The 21,055-nt window shown below is 37.9% G+C and overlaps 1 protein-coding gene across 2 annotated transcripts in view; it reads right to left on the bottom strand.

The window, feature by feature from the left end:
• The window catches only part of ACTN2 (actinin alpha 2), a 67,216-nt gene that overhangs the window by 31,473 nt on the left and 14,688 nt on the right, over positions 1 to 21,055 (bottom strand). For both annotated transcript variants that reach the window (XM_068676232.1, XM_068676233.1), the window contains exons 2-6: positions 13,351 to 13,465; positions 12,419 to 12,538; positions 5,794 to 5,880; positions 4,631 to 4,718; positions 2,526 to 2,604 (exon numbers count right to left, since the gene is read on the bottom strand). In XM_068676232.1, coding sequence (XP_068532333.1) covers positions 2,526 to 2,604; positions 4,631 to 4,718; positions 5,794 to 5,880; positions 12,419 to 12,538; positions 13,351 to 13,465 — 489 coding nt within the window. The remainder of the gene's footprint in view (positions 1 to 2,525; positions 2,605 to 4,630; positions 4,719 to 5,793; positions 5,881 to 12,418; positions 12,539 to 13,350; positions 13,466 to 21,055) is intronic.

Below are 21,055 nucleotides of genomic sequence, written 5' to 3'. Positions count from 1 at the left end.
AAGCCAATGCATACAGAGACTGCCCACGAAAACAGGGTAGAAGAGAAAAGTTGGAGAAGCAAGAGGGGACTGAAAAAAGTTACCAGGTTTTCTCGAGGAAACTTCCAGGGCTTCTGTTTGAATGCAAAGACATGCTCCGACATGCTCATTGTCTCAGACATGCTTCTTTTGTTACTTTGAAATGAACTTAGTAAGATTACTCACTACGGAATGAGAGCAAGTACTTAAGTTTCACAGAAGACTGTTCTCCACATGCATATATAGGTAAGGTATCATAAGTATTAATACCCTTACAATTTGGTTAAAATAGAATACAAAGTCTCTAAACTTAAGTTCTCACTTTATCATCATTTAGCAGTTTTGTGCATTGTTGACATTAAGAGGAACTTAAAACGTGGACAATACCTAAAATCCATTAATTTATTTTTGCTACCATTACACCATGTGTAATATAACATTTACTAAATGTGTACACAAAACCTCCTACTTAAATTAAATGGGAGAAAAATATACTAAATCTAAGCAAGATCTAGTGACTGGGTTAAATCACTTTGCTTACAAATGAGTGATGTGGACTTCCTATTTGTTTGCTTGGTACTAAGTCCATAAGTAACAGTGCTCCACTGGTAAACGATTTTATTTAAATCAGTATTTAAATAGGCATTATTTACAACATCTTCTGGAGATCCCCATCACCCATCCTTTTAAACAAAACTACAAGCCACAGTAACTAAAAATGTCTGCTACAGCTAGAGAAATACCTCATCTAACTTGTCATAGTCAAGAAGATCAGGCCTGTGTCTATGAATAAGGGCGCTGAAAGCAAGGCCATCTTTCCAGCTACAAATTCACACAGAGCACATTGGTGAGAAAAAGAAAAGACACCATGCATGAGATAAGAAATCAAGAAACAAGACACCAAGACAGCTGTTAATGTAACCAAAATGAATAGTCAATCAAACACAGACAGGTCAGAAAAGCATGATCTATTTTAAGACTTTTCTACATGTGCTTTACGTGCCACAGCTCAGCCTCAATTTGAAACCTGACCTGTTCTATTTTGGAAACCTCTAAGAGGGAAATAGTAATGCTGAAGCAGATCTGCTTACGTGCTATTCCCTTCTCTTAGTGCTCATGTATAGACTGGTTATACCATGAAGGTTTTTTTTTTTGTGTGTGTGTGTGTGAGTATATATACATGTATATATATATTTTATTAGTGTGCCACTTTTCAAAGTGCAAACTCAATTAGACTAACTTCTGTTTGGGCCATACTTGAGCACACAGACAGGTATGTTAGTTATTCTGTCAATCTGTTCATCCATAGGAAAGGATGTATATAGAGAATAACCTGGTGTTGACAGTTCATATTTTGTCCTTTTGTTCATATCTGCAGATGTCTTAACAACAGCCTAAATTAGTTGGTTTAGGAATAAGTTTATTTAGTTTTCATCACAACTTGGGGGTCTCCAGTATAAATTTAACATATATACAAAGCAAAGGTTTCAAATCTTCTCATTTCATTCTGTCATCTTTTTCTTTACCACAGGCTTTTTGATAACAGCCGATTCCACTAGTAAAATCAATTTGTAATGGAGGGGAATGGAATGGAAAATACTGTCCATGATTTACCAATCTCTCTCATCAATGAAAAGTTGTCACTCAACAAATTAAAACCATGGTTACTTGATTAAGTTTCACTGGGGTTTATGAGAGACCTCAAGATACATTCATTCCAGAGGAATAAAAAACGCACGGTATGCATGTGTTGAGAGAGAGATGAAACATTCCACTTTCCTTCCAGGTTTTATTCTTCAGTAACAGTTAACGGTAGCCAGAAATTCTAAGACTGTTCATGTTCCGCATTACTTTCCCTGAAATCCAAGCAGCGGGTATCTTTTAGAACACATACATTTTACCAGGTACAAAAATGGTTTTGTAATCCCCATGTGGTGCTACCTAAGGAAGTTACAACATCAATTTGATTGGCACTTGACTGCAAGTATAGGTAGAAATATAATGAAATACCAAAGTAAGAATTGGTAAATATTTTCTATGTAAGCCTAATAATTACATACTCCTAATTACCAAGGACAGTCTTTGTTCTAAAAAATATTAGGATTAATAATCTTGTCATTGTTTACTGTTCTGCAGTCTATGTAGTCCTTTACACTAGACATAAAACAGGATGGACCGTTTTATGTCTATGTATTGTTTGTGAATGGAGAATTCCATTGCATCTGATTTTACATCCATATTGTGCAGCATAAAAGACTTCATCAACTGCCTGGCTGCTGAGGAATGGGTTATTTGCAATTAAATGCTTAAGTCATTATAGTAGGAAGGAAAGGACACAGGGCAGTCACAGGATCCTTTCCTCCACATAACATTTTTTGGAGGGAGCACAGAAAACCTGTTAGAATTAGTATGCACTCCTCAGCTTGTCATATAGAAAACATGCTAAGCAAACCGCAAGTGGACCAAATCACTGCAGGACAGCATGCTGTACCATCCAGACTGATGACCTTATTTAGCTTGGAGTAGTCAATAAGATCAGGTCGGTGTCTGTGGATAAGTGCACATAATCCAAGGCCATCTTTCCAGCTTTACAACAAAAAATAGAATGGAAAAGAAGTCGTTAATAAAGTCATGGCATTTTATAGTTTGGTTCTTGCTCAAGGCTTAAAATCAAGCAGGAACCCTCCTGTTAAATCCTGACAATTATGTTCTGTCAACTTTCATCCCTCTAAGCTTTTGTTACTATACTCTTTCTCCTGTAGTATGTAACTTATTCTAAGGTACATACATGTTTAAAGATTCCATAATACTTTCTAGGCAATGTACATTATGTACAACAGACCCTGATTTGAATTGTTTAATTTGTGCAATGCTCCAGGATAGCTTGAATCATACATTCAAGAAAGTGCATGATTTCCTATCATACCATGTTTGTGAAAAAAAATAAAAGAATAAGCCTGCAATACTTGAATTTACTTAAGTAATTGACTTTTTCTTTGTTATTTCAGACAATTCTAATGACACAACTACATCATGCTCATAGAAGTATGAAGTCACAAATCAGCTTAGTTTACTTAGAACACTTCATACATATGACAGGTCAGACCTGAGCTCTGACACTTGAGTGTGACTTCTTGTCTTCTACCTTTCAAGGCAAGAACAGGAAACGAATGGATCTGTGAATGTCATCTATTTGAAAAGATTATGATAGGTTCCTTTCAGCCAGAATCAATTATTCTTAAAGATACTTTATGAAAACAGATCACTGGGTTTGAGGTCATATCCTGTGCAGTAATTGTATGATAATAAGGGTGTTAGACTGTTAGAATCCCTGTCATTGAGATGTCTGGGTAAATCATTCAAATAACAGAACCATCTCCAATAAAAAATGTAACTGAGCAGAATTTATATATATTGTGTAATATTCATTCAGAATGTAAAACTGAATCAAAATGAACACCAAAATAGCAAGAAGCATTTTCCATAAGGTGTAGACATGGTCTCGACAGCCCATTTTAAAGTAGATCTATAAAAGCCAATAAACCCTAACATCAATCAAAGTATTTCTGTTCAAGATGTTTTTTTCCATACCATGTATCAGACCCAGCATATGTATTGATAAACATTAAAATTCTGACACTGAGATTTATAATATTCCCTGTGTCCATATAAACCTGTCCTGAAATACACCAGCTACACTATATATATGCTATATTTAAGGAAAGTAACACATTACAAACTTCAGGTCACTTAAAGGCAAGAGACTGTAAGTCAAACAGTTCTTTTTATCTGTATGTGTGAACTGCATCTTCTCTACCACTATATGTGCTTTAGGTGTTTCACATAAAGAATGAATTCAGAACATCAAAACATTGCAATACAGAGCTCCTGTAAGTACTACAAGGGCTTCAGGGAAGGCAAAATCCCATGGCTGAACAGTGCAAATGGCAAGTCATGTAGTTTAATGAGATTGATCACCCACAGAGCTATAGGAACTAGCTGGGAGAAATGCCAAAAGCGGGCAGCCTGCATATGGCCTAGAGCATCCTTTATAGGTCTTACTAAAGGCACAGAACCACAGGGCAAGAGCTTCACTAAATTTTCCAGCTTAGGTAATGATCCTGATTCTGGAAATGAGCATGTTTAAAGTGCTACTGTGGTGTACTGAGTATATTTTTGGCTCTTTATTTATAATTATGTTACAAAATAATAAAGACTGATTCATCATAGTGAGATATCTGCAAGCTTAACACATTGGTATTTTGCCAAGAACAGTCTATAACTACAGTGCCTCTCAACTGAAAGCATTTTTTTGCCAAGTCCCTATGCTTAGATATCCCCATATACCAAGGACCTCTAATAGTATTATATGTTAATTCTGTGTGGAGTAGCAATTTTTTTCTTTTAAGTAGCAACTACATAAACAATGGTAAATAATGCAGAAGACTAACCCAAGTAAGACTCTGAAGACAGATCATAAGAATTTGAAAAAAGCCTAGGTTAGCAGTGAAGAGGGAAATTCTGCTGTCAAATCTACCTACACAACTGTGGGAAAAATTTTGACCTAACATACTTTAGAAAGCTTCTACCCTGTGAAATAATGGAAGTTTACCTAAGATGGAAGTTCTGAATGTTCACATTTCTGTAAGGAGCAGTTTTTCTTTGACACCACAGCAGCAGGCCTTCCTTGGCAGAGGTCTCTGTAAGACACCAGGGAGTTAAAAAGAAAAATGTTAAAAGTGCTCGAGTAATTCTTTTCTTGTCATCTTAAATGTGGTCAGCCATCTGAAACTGGTTAGCATAAGCTAACATTTAATCCTAAAAGATAGCCATGAAAGTGAAGTAATGGGGCTCCATTAGGACACAGACATCAGCTCAACTGGAACAACTCAGATGTAGTTCCATTCTGCACATTTTTATCTGGGACATTAGAAGTTTAAGAAATTACATTAGTGGGACAACAGAACGTATACTTGGGGAATAATACTGAATACAAATGAAACAGAACTAAACATAAAAGATTTTGTTGGTATTTACATGGAATACACTTGTGGTCTCAGTCCATTTGCTTATTGGGAGGTATAAATGCTGAAGAAATGCCTTCATTATTTGCACCCTGTAGGCATCCGAGTGCCTAAGTAAAGGACTGAAAAGATCAAAAAGACCAAACCACTAGGTCCACAGTTAATGTTTCACAGATTATGGGCAGGACAGCATGAAAATCTTGATTTGGCTCTATTGTTGTTGCAAATTGAGATTAGTTTCTAGAATTCTAGACTTTTCTCAGCCTAGACTAGATTTAAAGAGTATTGTAACTGCAATGCACTTTTTGGAGCCAGTATCTAAGTGAAATTTAAGGAAAAAAAATCTGAAGCAGTGAGAAAAGAGAAGTGATAGAAAGAAGAGGCATGTAAACAGGTAATATTTAGGAAGAAGGATAGAAACGAAAAGACTAGAAAAGTATGTTGGAAATAGGACAACCATACAGGGTACATCATAGTTTCAGGCTACTGATACTCAGGAACATAGACATGTTTCTATCTCTATAACTGAAGGACATGCCTAGAACTTCTCTGTTTATAAAGCTGGCTTGAGGTCTCTGTCAGGAATTAGATTTTCCCTCCAGAAATGGATTTTGGCACAAGGTAGTGAACTTGCAGTATTGCTTTCTGTGAAAAAATTACTTCTTAATACATTCATCTCACTTGTATACAATCTATATAAAATGTCTTTAAACAAATTTCTTAATTATTAACATAGTTGAATTATTCTTACCTTCCACTGAAATATCCTGAATAGCAAAGCGAAGGATGATAGTCCAGATCATACCCAGTGTCATTTTCACATTGCCATCAACAATTTCTAAGGTGAAAAAATACATAACAGTATTTTTAAGAGAAAACAGAAAACACATTCTAACCATATATTTGTATAAATAATACATTCTATCTAATAAATACATTACATTTCTACAATAACTTGTTATTTACAATAATTCATTATTTACACAGAGTTTACTTGGGTTCATTTTTCAACAAATTGATGCTTCTGCTACCCAGGCAGTAGAACTGAAGATTACTGAGATTAAGGTCTGTTTAGCTCTTCCATGCTAAAAGGCTATTCTCCAGCTAGTTGTTAACTGTCTCAAAAATTTACCTTCTGGACTGACTTTTGTTGACATTGCCTGAGGAAAACTATATATTTAAAGTTTGAATAATATCAGCCTTGCTGCTCCCAAATATGAAAGGATTGGGGAAAAAATGCTTTTATACTAAATTGTAAGAAACTACAGGATATTAGGAGTTTTAAGTTGGAATTGAGAATTTATCAAGGAGATGTAGGAATTTTTAAATGACTTGGAAATCTACAACAGGTTACTTTTTTTATTATTATTATTATTTCTTCTTTTTTTAAAATAAAACAACATTCAAAAGTCCCTTTTGAGAGTTCTACACTTGGTGCTAACATGGGCTAGATATGAAGAACAGCTCAAGACACAGCACTTCCTGAGACTAAGCAACATGGCTTCCTGCCAAGCAGTTCAAAAACATGACCAAGAGGTTGTACATGTCCTACAGCTTTGATGCCTGTGCATGTTTATGCATCATTAAGACAGAACGAGGTTTTTCACCTCTGGGTTTTCAATTCATTTCAAAACTGCTTGAGTCTACGTACAGCACAAAGTGCCATATACTTCACATATACAGGCAAGCCTCTTCCAAAGCCAATCCAGTGCTCCTACATTGTCTGTAACACTAGCAGTGATACCGCTTCAACACCAGAAAATGTACTGCCAGAGGACTTGGGTGTTGTGATAATGTTAAAACAATCTGCAAAGTATGGTGAGAGATTCAGAAGAACATAGTAAGACTATAAAGAAGGTCCAGCACTAGAAGGGGAGGAGGTGGGAAGATGAGAGAGGGGAACTGCAGGCTGCCTTTCCAGTCACCTCACACCAAATGAGCAGCGGGACAGGGAAGGCACCAGCTGCTCTCCCACTTGAAAGTCACCTCCAGCCCCCCTCAAGAAATGGAGCAGCTGTGGCTGCCTGTGGGCCCACTGGTGTTCTCCTGGGGAGAACAGAAAGGGAGGGAGCAGAAAGAATTTCCTCAATTTAACATCAAATGCCAAAGGAGGTGCCAGCAGGAAATGGATTCACTCTGCTACTTTAAAGTTGCCTGAATCCAGGGGCAACTTTTACAGAACAAGGCAGCTGCTAGCCCCAGGACTTGAGATACATGCTAATTTGCAGTAGTATGCGACACAAGCTGTCATTTGAACCTATGGAATTAACAAGTGTGGTAGGAGGTATCTCACCCGTTGCTACTCTATACTAACATTGTTAGTGTGATAACCCAACTTTATAGATGAATGGCTATTTTTCTGCATTCCCCTTTGTATTCTACGTCCATTTTACATAATTCTTACCTCACTTTGTCTTCCATGCATTATTACTATCTCATTTGTCCTGAAATACCTGAAGTGTCTTTAAATCCCACAACTTACATTTTTCAGCTAAAGACCACCAAGTGGCAATTAGGGCATGTAGCTACTTCTTTCCCCTCTCATCTTCACAGTCATGTATTTCATTGCATTTTGATCAGCTGTAGATGTCTCAGAAGTATATACAGTACAGAAGAATTTTTTGAAATGTAAAATAGATGAATTTAAATACTCAGTAGGCATTGCTGATTGTCAGACAATCAATTCATGGATTTGCATAATCACTACATTGTTGTTTTGATATACATATCCAAATTTACATACACAAAGTAAAAAAAAACAAGAGAGGGAACTTTCAATGTTGTGCATGAAGAGAGTTTTCAAGCTCTTTGCCAGCTTTGATCTGTCATCATCTACCACTAAAATAAGATACAAAAAAAAAAAAAAAAAAGTATAGAAGACAAGGAAAAATATCTAAACAGAAGGAAAACAAAGTTTCTAAATGCTGAAAAATATCAGTGGTGAAAAATTCCTGATTCATTCCTATGATTTTCCTCTACAGGCCAATAGAAGATTTCTTGATTATTTTCTTCACATTGCCTGTTTGATCTAGCAGAAATACATGTATAGTTCCTACATGTCACATAGGCAAAGCTACAGCTGACCTATGAAAACAGGAAAGAAGAGAAGAGGACAAAGATGACACAATAAAAAACTGCCAAGGGATAAAACTAAGCAAATAAATGTGGCAAGGTCCCAGTGTTTTGACTGTGATTTTATTTTTTTTTTAATTCTTCTTTGCTGTTAGGGTGTACTTTATTTATTTATTTATTTGTTCTAACCTTTTTGTAGCAGATTTACAGATCATTTGGTCTTCAGTATCTCTCCCCCTCCCCAAAAAAGCAAGCCAGAACTGTTTCCTCCTAACAGCATATTTATCTTGTATGGTATTCCATATCTTAGCTCTTTGCATTCAGGATGCAATTACCTTGCAAATGGAGTCACTGCATTTTTATTTTTTTATTGGGAAAACATCTAACTCGTGGACTATGAATGGCTCATAAGGATTACTTTCATGTCTTTAGCTTTAGCTTCTTGACTCTCTAGCCCCATTTCTATCACCAATGGAGCGCGATGCTCTTCCACAGTACAGATCAGAGTAGTTAAATTGGGCTTCTGCTCAGTATCACAGTTAAAGGTGGTCACCTCTCCCTGTCCATTTCACAAACTACCCAAGGAAGTCAGCCTTCAGAACACTAACAATGGCTTGTAAAGAATATTACTGGTGCCTTAAAAATATTAAATTGAACTTTGTGCTGATGTCCCCCAGGAATCACTATTTCATCTTTGTTTTGAGGCCCCATTTTAAATGGCAGTTGGACCCTTTGAGACTACATGCTCTTCACCACACAGTATTTCAGATAATAACACGTGATCTTGACCAGGTTTAGATACAAAACTTTCATGCTTTGCGAATTAAAAAGTATTCCAAGTACCCATGTAACTCAGAGAATGCCAAAACAGATGGGTGCAAATAAGCCCACATGGCCCATTCTAACACATACAGACAGAAAGTTAAAGGGTTTAGGATGTTGATAACAATACACTCTTAGGAAGCCTGCGCTCTCCCTCCTTGCTGGCGTACATTTCCATCTTCATATGATAACGACTATCCAGTCAACAATGCTGAAAAATGCAACAAAATTAAGAAGAGGTGAAGCGTGTTTTAAATCCCTATCAGGTTACTGTTCCAGGCCCCAGGACTGCTACAATAACAGTTGTCAGCCCAAGTGGTGTTAGGGTAGGGCTGAGAAGTGTGGGAGGAGGTATGCAGGACAAAGGGGCACAGGGACTTTTTAAACAGGTACTGGTGCCAGAGGTCCTACACTGTGAAATTATATCCAGTCAAAGTAATATTACATCGCTGCATCAGCACAGCATTATGCCTTAGATAACTGTAATAGAGGGAATGTGGTAAACTTAACAGGGCACTAAGCATGTCTGGGCATAGCTGGACTTCTGTTCAGCCTGTTTAGAGTAGGAGGGGAAGGCACACGAATCTATCTGCTCCTGCCCACATGGATGTAATCTAATGTGTGTTAGTAGCCATACTTGAGATAGTGCTATGTCTTACAATGACAGGTTCCTCTATGCTTGTAAACTATGATAGTAACTGGGTATTTTCTCCTGTGCTTCCATCCAAGATTTTAAAATATTTTTTAAATACTAATGAAGGAAGGTTTACTCCTAATCCCCTCATTTTACAGATCAAGAATTCCAGAAACAGACAATAAAAGCCTGCAGCCCAGCCAAGAACACCCCCTTAATCTTCTCACTTACTATGGCCTGTGGTTATATGCAGCAAGCAATATTGAGGGCATGGATGGGCATCACCTTCCAGCAACAGGCTGAGCACCTGTAATAGATTACTGCCTCTTGTCACTGCCTCCCTTCCAGAGGGAATTACTTATTTTGACAGAGCATCTAAGTTCACTGCAGTTGCTGCCAAGGGGAGCAGCAGAGTTAGCTTAAACTGTTTTAATGACCAATCTGAGATACCCCAGGTGTTTTGCCTTCAGATGATACAAGAAGTGCTCACAAGCTGCCCTCTACTCTGAACGCCCTGCCAGTGATAAACAGCAATCAACAGAGCAAAATGAGGGAGATGGAAGTGCAGAGGGTTGGCCTGCTCCTTTCAGCAGCAGGTATGACCTGTTGTATCTCAGCTTAAATGCTTCAACCTTGCCTGAGGAACCTAGGAGTGAAAACACTTGCCCATTCTGCAAATTGAGATCAGAAAGAATGACCTCTCTGTCCCACAAGATCCTCCTTTTGCTACACTCTTGTTTTCTGACAGAAAGGGTTGGAGTCCCAGCATGACAGCACAGTAACTACCATTCATTTGCTCGAGACTGTGTACTCTCAGTATTTCTGCACCAGCTATCAGACAGGCTCCCATACGTTTGATCTTCATTTCCACACACAAACTGTCTCTCCAGTACCCTCTGCTGTCTGCCTAATGCCATGTCGCTCTCAGAATACCCTTTAATCGCAGAGGGTTTCAGGGCAGTGGCATATTTTTCCATCCTGCTTCATTTAAATGAGCAAAGGGCCCAGCTGCCCCTCATTGCCTGTACAACTGATGGAGGGGCAGGGAACTCTGAGACTCAGTAGAGCTCTTCTGAGATCTGAAGTGCCTTTGGGACTCACCTTATCTCCCGTCCCCTGTACTAATTTCTGCTGGGACACAGTCAATTTTCTGGATTTGTGATGAAAATAGTGTTAATAACACACCGATGTTTTAGTTGTTGCAGATCAGCGCTTACACAGAATCAAGGTCTTCTCTGATCCTCACACTGCCCAGGAAGCAAGTAGGCTGAGGATGCACAAGAAGCTGGGAGGAGACACAGCCAGGACAGCTGACCCCAACTGACCAAAGGGATATTCTACACTATATGGTATCATGCTCAGCAATAAAAGCTAGGGGGAAAAGCAGAGGAAGGGAGGACATTCAGAGTTATGGTGTTTGTCTTCCCAACTAACTGTTATGAGTGATGAAGTCCTGATTTCCTGGAAATGGCTAAACATCTGCCTGCCGATGGGAATTAGGGAATGAATTCCTTGTTTTGCTTTGCTTTCACATGCAGCTTTTACTTTACCTTTTAAACTGTCTTTATCGCACCTCACAAATTTTCTCACTGTTATCTTTCTTATTCCCTTTCCCATCCCACTAGTTGGGAGTGAATGACTGTGGGGCTTGGCTACCTACAGGGTTTAAACCACAACACCCACTAATGATATATTCCAAAAAAAAAAAAAAAAAAAGAAAAGAAAGGTCCCTGTTATGTGCCTATAGATAGAAGGATGGATTTGGACTCAGATGGCCCACCCACTTCAGTCTCAAATGAATTAAGAGTGAGTCCAAACATGTTCTGCCCAGAGAACATTGATTTCTTTTGGAGTTTGGAGTTCTAGATCTAGAGCCATAATGTATTTGGTGAATTATACTTGAGGAAGCAACTAGACTAGGTTAAACTGCTGTAGAATCACCAAACACTGATGTTTTTTTTTTCCATTATTTCTACAGATACCCCTATCCCATCTAATAAACCCTCCTCCAGCCACAGTTACAATCAACTTCCTAAGATGAAGGTTTGAAAGCCAGAATAAGCCTGGGGAAATCAGACAGCAGGAAGAAAAGGCTCATAAATTTATCTAAAAAGGCCTAGAAATGTGAACAGAACACAGCTCGTGCTTCTCACTGTGATACTGAGGTTACAGCCAGTGTTTTGCTCTAAGGTCACATAAGAGGTTGCCCCCAGAATGGACAGAAAATCATTGAAGCTATGAAGTCAACAGTAGTTGAATATTGTGCTAGCCCCATCACTCCTTTGTATTGCAATGGATGTTCAAAGCATTGTACAAATATCTCAATAAACCAGATAGTTCTAGACAGACTTTTGTCCTTTTTATACCATCATTTGAATCTCATGGGAAACATAGGTTTACTTGCAGTGAGAGCCTTTCTTTTGCTCAGTCTACGTTTATCAGCATTTAATTAGCCAAATACATGTTTTTATTTTACTGCCTGAAAAACTGAACAACAACAAAGTAATAACCTTATTAAATAACATCCCAACCCACTTTCTTCATGTGTTCAGTCTCTCCCCAGCTGGCATAATTTCTTTTGATCACTCCCTTAACTCTGCATCTGAATGTTAGAAGCACAGCTGCCATGCGCAGTCAGTCTCATAACAAAATGGAGGTAGGTCCAAGCCACCTGGCAGTGATATCAGCCTTCATCTTGTCTGAAAAATATCTCTTAAAGGTAAAAAAAGATCCCAGATTGGATAAAGCATACCTTAGAATCCAACCTGATTTCTAACATTTATTTTTAATACCTAGAACTTAAGTCAGGTGTACCATCTCTGAGGTTGTAATAAGCTCTGATACATACCTTCTGCACCAATTGACACCAGTTTCACTCCTTTGCTAGCGATATAATCCAGAGCTTTGTTGACGTTAGCAATTTTATGGAAGCGCATCTTCCCTCTGTCCGGTTTCGGTAGTCTTTCCCCTACAGGATAACAAATTTATTATGTTTATTGTTTTATACACCTGACTACACACACTCAAGTGATCATAACTCAAGAGTGAATGTGCCCTGTACACTGTCTAAAAGTTAGCATTTATTTTAGCAGGTATTTTTCTGAAAGAATGTTAAATGGCTTTGAACAAAACCCTGAAGGGAAAATTCAAATATCAAAGCACCTTACTTACATCTTTCTGATAAAATAGTAAAACCAGAGTAAAATTTTTATGCTTGGCCTAAATAACTGGAAGATATGTGAGTGCTTCCTGCTTCTAGACTTGTGGTTCACTGCTATTGTCCACTTTAGAGTACCTGAATATTAAGAAGGTGGGATATTCTCATCACCATTACCTGCTGAACTGTAATGAGAAGCTGGATTCAGGGGCATTTGGGGTGTACTTTGGGGACCGCCCCTCTGAACAACAGAGAAAAAAAAAGTAAAGCGAAACTTTTATACAAAAAGTGAAATAAAGTAGATCTGTAACCTACTTTACTTGTTAGAGGACTGAGACTAGGTCCTCACAGTTTATGGTTGGTCCAACAGCACTGTGATATAAGTGATACACTGATACACTGTGAAGCCCTAGAACACAAGCACAGAACCCTAGAGCAGAAAACTTGGTAGATAAGGAAAAAGCAGAGTTATTTTTTTACTCCCTTTTGTTTCAGTGTGTCTCATCTCCCATTTTTAAACCCACTTATAGTTTATGTTCACTATTATAAATTGTTAACAAATACTGTTATTTTAAGAATGTTTCAGTTAGCATGCTATAAATACACAGCAAACTTTAACCAACCTGAGATAACTTCCAAGAGCAGCATCAGTTTGAGGCCATTCCTGAAGTCCTCCTCAATGTTCTCAATCTGTGTGCCTGCTTTCCTGAGGTGGGAATTGCACCAGGCTGTAAATGTCTGTAATAGCAATTAAACAAACAAACAAACTTATCAACATGGCTTTTTCCCCAAAAAACTTCTAAGCCATCTGACCAAATGCTGCATCAGTGACTGCCACAGCTGCCTAACAAATGTGGAGGTTCTTTTTTGAAACAGACAGATGAAGATACTTAAGTTCATAGGGTAAAAATGGTCATAAATGCAACCATGAGCATTGCTCTCCCAGTGGAGAACAACCAAGTCTGCTTTTACTTGTAAAGATGAAAAGCAGAAGTAAATTCATTGGTCTATAGAGATCGTATGCACATAAACTTTTGCATGAATGAAATCATAACAGGGATCATTACAAAATTTAGTAGTTAAAATTCATCTGTTTTCAAATATTTGTTATACCTCAACCTTCTGAAAAATTCTCCTTGCTTTTCAGTGAGTGTTAAGATATATGAAGCAAGTTTATATTTACTAGGTATTTAACTCTAGGTATAAAATAAGGCCACACATTTTAGTGTTAGACTTCAGATACTTAAAACTGTCAGATATTTGGAATTCCCTTTCTTTTGCTATTTCAAACGTGTAATAGTTTTAAGATCTTTTAATGTAACAAATTTAACAACTAAAATATATCCTAAATCCTCATTTTCATTGTAAAATTTTCTTTGGCCTTCTTTTTTCTCCCCTGCCGCTTAGATTATTTAACTTTTGATCTCTCAGTAACAGAACAGGAAAGGACAACAGATGAAGGCATAAACTTTTCTTGGATCTATGTCATATAAATATTGGACAAATTTCATACTTTCAGAAGATACAGATTCAATTTTCAGAAATGGCCTGTTCTTAAAAATGCAACATTCTGTCAGAGAATAACATTTTGATTGTTGTAGGTTTTGATTAAATTTATGTAAAGAATTCCTGCATCTTGCTGGTCTTTTGTCTCAGAGCTCCTGAAGTGATAAAGAACAGCTGGCAGGACATTTGAATTATTCTGGTACCTGCAGCTTCATCTCTGAATATTTTTTTCTTCAGTATCCTTATCTTTATGCCACTTAGAGGATCAGTTGTGACCAAAATGCAGATTTTTTTCCCCCAGTGTGATGGAAAATATGGTCACTTTGTGTGACACTGAGTTATGGTCATAATACAGGGCATACTAAATATCCTGGGGATGTGGCCAATCGTAACAGAGGTGTGGCTGCAGAGTGCCATTTCAAAATATTCCCAGTAAGCCTTTTGGCATCACCATGACAGAAGAATGAACACAACTGCACATCTAACTGCAGGAGGGAAGAATTGATTGTCACGGTTGGTGCAGAAAAATAAGTATATTTATCAGAAGCTAAAAGTTGAAAGAAGCACTTCCTCTCATCCTAGAAAACAGCAGCAAACTTTCACTTTCTTTTTAACTTCATTGAACTTTGTGGTGGTTTTTTTTTTATCAACTTTTCCTGTCCAACTGAAAGAAAGAAGCAAGAAGCTCTATGGATCTGGGGAAATTGTGCAGTGAAATAGCAAATTCTAGATACTGAAAAAAAGAGGAGAGAGAAGACTACTGGAAGTGGTTCTAAGCAGTGGTCCTGTTGACCTGCAGAGGATGAGTTGCAGGCAGTGGCATAAGAAAGTAGCTCTGTGTGCAGACATAGATAAGTTCAGCTGCAGCATCTCTGCAAATAAAACTATTTTAATAAAGGGATGTTAGCTTGAAAAGCAGTCATTCAGGAAGAAAAAACATAGCTCATTTTAAAATAACTAGCTTCCCTGAACTCATGGGAGACCTGAAACTGAAGCGTGCTATGCATCACAACAGAGATACTAGGCACTTCCACCCTCAGGGCTGGATATGATGGAGTCTTAGGATGGTATTCAGTTTGGATCATTATAGGGCTAGGATCTAGTTTCTAAGACTAATTTGTCTGCCTTGAGCTGTATCTTGTTCTACTGATACGTATCTAAGAGGCTTAACACCCTAAGTCATTTGCAAATACTATAAATTATAACAAGCATTCTTTGAAGGAACAATATTATTGTAATTGTGAAAAAGAGCTGAAAGCACTCAAGGGCAAATGTACATGAGCTTTAAACAATAATTTGGCAATAAATATTAGAAAGCTGAACCAGTAAATGAATGAGCCTTTCATGAATTGCTTAAGTGATGGACATGCACTTATCCGCAGATGCTATTGCCATTTGTAGAACCGTTCCAAGCACACAATGCTAAACTGAATGGGGAATTTGGAAGAAAACCACAGACATTTCCATCTCTTCTTTGAGACTTTTATAGTGAACATTTTGAACTTGTACCACTCAAGTAAATGAGTTTTCCCTGTTTTTCATTTAATTCAGAGTTTAATGGCAATGATCCCACCAGTTAAGTGGTCTTAAAATATGAATCTGATTCCTACTGTGAAAGACTTAATTCACACTTTCTTAAGAAGAAATGGAATCAGGCAATTCTTAGCTCATATATGGATATATAAATACATGCATAAAAGCAAAGTAGAATCTTGTCCACCTCTAATCTCACTGCAGTCTTTTGCTACTTTGTACTTTGCTACTATAGCAGTCAATTCAACTTCCTGGATTCCACACTGATAGATACAGAACACGAGTTTTATACAAAAATCCCAAGGTTTTTCCATAATTTAAATACTTTCTCTTGAAGATAGACATTTTTATGGCACTGAATTTGCTGAGAGACAGAGAGAGTTACAAAAGCTCACTGAATCTTGGTGGAAAAACTGAAAACATCCTTGATGTTCCAGCACTCAGTGCTGCTCTCTAATCGCCAGGTAATTCTTCCCTTCTGATCTGCACACCTTCTTTCCTCAATATTGTTAATTTTATGAAGACACTAAGCAACGAACACTGCTATGATACAAATAAGATGCTACTATTGCTGAGTCAGGTTAATCTCAAAAAAGTTTGATGTCAGTCACTTGATTTATGGGCTGCCTTTTTATATCTGCAGGTTATTTACAATTATTTCCAGCAATATTGGCGTTTACCATTGGAACTGCAGCATTCTGACTGATAAACTTGGAGTTACCTGCCATGCCTCCATTCATGAGGAAAATTAAGTTCTGCTGAAGCACTCTACTCTGCATGGATTCTTTATTTAGACTTCTTGTGTTTAGGTAGTCTAAATTTTATCTTCTATATGTAGAATAAGAGATTTAGATCTTCTATCTAAAAGACAGTTTCTCCTGGTTTTCTGTTTTACCAGTGCACTTCTGTTCATGAAATGCTGCTATCACTTTCTGAGAGCTGTCTTGTGCCTCACACAACGTGTAACTGCAGGACATACTCCTCCGAATGTAGCTTCATAATTTGGGGCCTTCCAAATTGGCTTACTTTCCTAGGACTAAACATGGTTATAGGAATACTACTTAAGGAACTGTATACTATTCGTTTCAGTGGACTCACTGATATGTTAAAGCTAATGCAAAATTTCACTTGTAAATTTTAACACTTTCCACAACTCACATTTTATTTAACACCCCATCCTTCCATTCTCATTGTGATACCACTTGTTCAAAGCCTAAATTCTCACTGCTTGGTTTTAACTAACATTTCTATTAATAGTCATTATGAAACAATTCAAAGCACGTGTAAGTTCTGGAGATCAAGATACAGCCAGCATACAGTACCATGTAAATTTGTAATCCACTGGGATTTAAAAGCTATTAAATGACTTAGACAAAGCAAATTCCTTTTTCTGGTGAACTGTACAGCACATTTCTGAGTATCAGATTGCTCAGAGAAATAAGGCAGGACTGAAGGCACCAAGTTGAATACCAAGAGTGATAAGTACCTAGAAAGCTAGACATTTCTTTTTAGAATTTATTTACCATAGGTGACTCTACAAAAGACACAACAAATAAACAAACCCTCTCCTTTCCACATCTATTACTACTAGAGAAATTTGGCTGACATTCTTGGATAAATGCATCAGAGGTAGAGAGGCAGGAAGTCAAATAATGTGCAGTCCCCCAGGTACATTTCTCTTAATGCACTATAACTCTGTCATGGGTATATTTTGGAAAAGCTAACTCCAGAAAAGGGAGTACAGTTTATGTTCTATGCCCAACTATCCTCACTGTGAAGACCACCAATATCATGTTCTCCATAATCTGGATTCATAGACCTCTGACTGTAAGAATGTATTTGAGAAAAACAAACTTACCTGTTAATTTCCTCAGGCCACTTAATTTTACAAGCCCTTGACAACTAGAATTGTAATCAAGGACAATTGATTGTCCTTGATAGCCCTAAGATGTCCCAAGATAGCCCTAATTAACTATCAGTTGGCTGCAGCTAATGACAAGAAATAACAGGACATGCCTGCTCTGCAATACAACTATTTGCTATACATGTACAATGAAGGACATGCTTTGACAGAAAAAGTGATACCTCTGAAAGCTCAACAGTCCTACACTCCTGAGAAAGTCCACGTGCTTTCTATGTGGGCATAATGGCAATTACTTTTGATACTGCTTCAAAGCCAGGGTATCAGGAAGATACTATTACAAGTTTCATATGTGCCGGTGATAAAGATTACTGAATAAAGAATATTGATTATTGGATAAAGAATATTGAGCCAGCACTATTTACCACCCTCTCCAGTACTGTTACCCATGAGTGGTGCATAAGACAGCATATGCTGAAAGTAAAAGGTAAATTTCTAGCTCAGCACTGACTGTGAGTCTAAAATGTACATCACCAAAACAACCATATAACTTTCATGGGGATGTGCACAGGAGGTACCCTCCACAAGTTCAGGAAGATTTATTTACTTGCACTCAAAAGAGAAATTGCTAAGTGAATCTGGCCCAAAAAAAGGGTTGGAGGCTCATGTCATATTTAGTACACACATCTCATAACAAAGCTTAATACTACCTTTCACTCTTTCTAACTCAAATAAATTTGTCTGCTCTAATATTTACACGTTTTAAAACTAATAATGATTTCTTCATGTCTGCTTGTCTGACCCCTACCAGAAAGGCTACCGGCCTGAATAAGTCATTTGGGTTTTGTGTGTCTAGCCTTTCTGCAACACCTCCATAAGAATATATAGAAAAATCCAACCTATGAAACTTCTGAAAAATACTGAATCAATGGGAAACGTAATAATTCCTGTATCTGTTAAATAAAGAAGAAGCACGACTCATTTTAAGGGAACCTTAAATTCTAATACCCAAAGCAGGAGACCACATCTGGCAAAAATTAATTTCAATTGTAAGCATTCAATATATCTGTTTGTATATACGTGTGTATGTGTGCTGTCCTGTATTATCTCAGTCTAATAGGGTTGTTTCTTAAAACTCTTTTCTACAGCCCTTGTCCTAGGGTATTTTTCCTCTCTTCTTGCACTAGCTGGGGAGCTTCATTACTTCCAGCCTAAATGGGATGCAGTGATTCACCCTGTAGTTATATGGAACATTACTGTCCTCTGAGTACATGGCAAGGGTGTTAAAGACAGCTCTGTCAGAACATTCCCTCAGACAAGACTGAGGTTTCCCCTTGAAGAACTGCCCATCTGTCTGTCACCCATGTTTTAAAATGTAAGTCATGATCCTGCAACATGATCTCCTAGCTCCTGTGTCCACACGGCATTCTAATGACTTCAGGATCAGGGATCCCTGGGCTTGGGATAGTCTGTGCTGGCCCTCATTCTGTTAACTATTTAATTCTGTTCCCAAAAGAGGAGAATGAAGGTGCAAAACAGCAGAAAATCATACAGCCTTGATACACCGGCTTGATGTAAACCAATGACTACATATGGCATCTGCTTTATGTTCCTAAAACATCTAGAACAGCTGCGCTATTTATATTTAGTGCACAAGTATATTTTTATGAACTGAAAATAAAATCTTACCTCTTTCTTGGTTTGAATTACTATTAACTGTCCCCTTATTTTTATTTCCCACTGCAACAGAAGCCCAAATGCATTGGTGCATGTTAGTAAAATAACCAGAGTGACTACAACAGGAGAGATGGTTCACCAAACTTGTCAATCACAGTACTCTTGGTAGGTAAAGTGTGGTTTTAGCACTAAACACACCAGAGCACAGCAACAACCTAAAGGAAGTACAGTGAAGAAAGACATCAAAGATAAGGTGGGGGAAATGTTTAGCGTGTTCCAAAAGTTCATTAAAAGGAAACCCTCAAACCATAGGTGGTATGTCATAGCCAAATTCCCAGAAACAACAGAGAGCATATCATGGAGCCATTTCACAAAGGAAGTTAGTAGAAGCTCCACCACTAGGCGCCCAAATCTGAAGTTGGGGAAAGGCCTCCCTACTTCAGCACCTCCCTTTGTACAGCTGAACAGATGGCACCAGAGATGATATGCTGGTGTACTCTCCACTACCAGTGGATCAGCTCCAGATACTAAAAGGGACATCACCCCAGCTCCTTGATTTTCTCATTCATAGCAGACATTGTCAAAGGGATGCCTTCATCACACAGAAGACAGCGCAAGACATGAGGGTATTCTTCAGCATTTTGTTTGCATGGAACAGCCTGGGGAAACCTCAGTCCTTACAAAGCAGGTGGCCTAATCCTGTGTGAGTCTAGGGTTTCCTGTAAAATATGTGACCCCCTCCCAGCACTGAATGACTGCATGTCTGTTTTACAGTGCTTGTTATTAAAAAATAAAAACAAATAAACAAACAGAGCAAGTAAATATCCCTTCAAGAATAATTTGGCAAGGCTGAACCTTGAGAAACATTAAGAAGATTGAACTTTTTGTTACAAAGACATACTACATCTTTCTTGCAGAGGGGACAAGAGAAAGGTTAAGTTGCCCCAGTGGTACAAACAGAAGAAAACTCATGAGGTACAAGATGTAAGGGAAATTCAGTATGGGTTGCTGCATGCACTGTCCTCATATCATCCTTTCTTCTGCATGGAAAACCAGGAAGGATGAAAGTAAAGAAGACGAGGTTTCATGAGGCCTCTGCAGGAGGCAAAACAGCTAAAATATTCCAAGGTTTAATAGGAACAGGCAGAAAATACCTTCACTAGATTACCTGAGATGGCTGGAAAAGACAGAGCTTTGAGGCACGTAAGCCTTAACATGCGAGACAGAAGCATTAGTCTTAAACATGAGAATTTAGATAAGTCTTCAGAGAATTCATGATTTCACCAGGCCGTTGGTATAATGCTACTGATGCTCTATTTCCTGCAGGAAGCTCCTTCCTTTTTAATTGCTGTTGATGAAACCATTTATTTAAGTTTTACAGCAGGAGGCACCTAAATGTTCCAAGCATGTGACTTTTCAAACTACACACAACACCATAGAGTTGCCCACTTGTGTATTTTTATTTTTAGCGAGTCTGAGAGAAGTTTACTACTACTAGTGGTGAGTAATGGCTCACTATCAAGCTGTCCTGAACCATTACTCTTCCACGCTTTATTTGCTCATTTAGATGACAGAAGAGAGCGTATGCTTATGATGTTTGAATATGACAGCAAAATGCTGGGTCTGTTAGCATGCCTTACGACATGACTACAGTTCAAACTAATCAACAAATACATGAAATGAATTGAAGAAAGCTGGATGCAGATTAACAAGAGGTCTGAAGTAGTCCTCCAGTAATAAATAAGTGCAAA

The sequence above is a fragment of the Anas acuta genome, chromosome 3 (assembly GCF_963932015.1).
Source record: "Anas acuta chromosome 3, bAnaAcu1.1, whole genome shotgun sequence".
Taxonomy (NCBI): Eukaryota; Metazoa; Chordata; class Aves; order Anseriformes; family Anatidae; genus Anas; species Anas acuta.
This window is presented reverse-complemented; position numbering and strand designations above follow the sequence as displayed.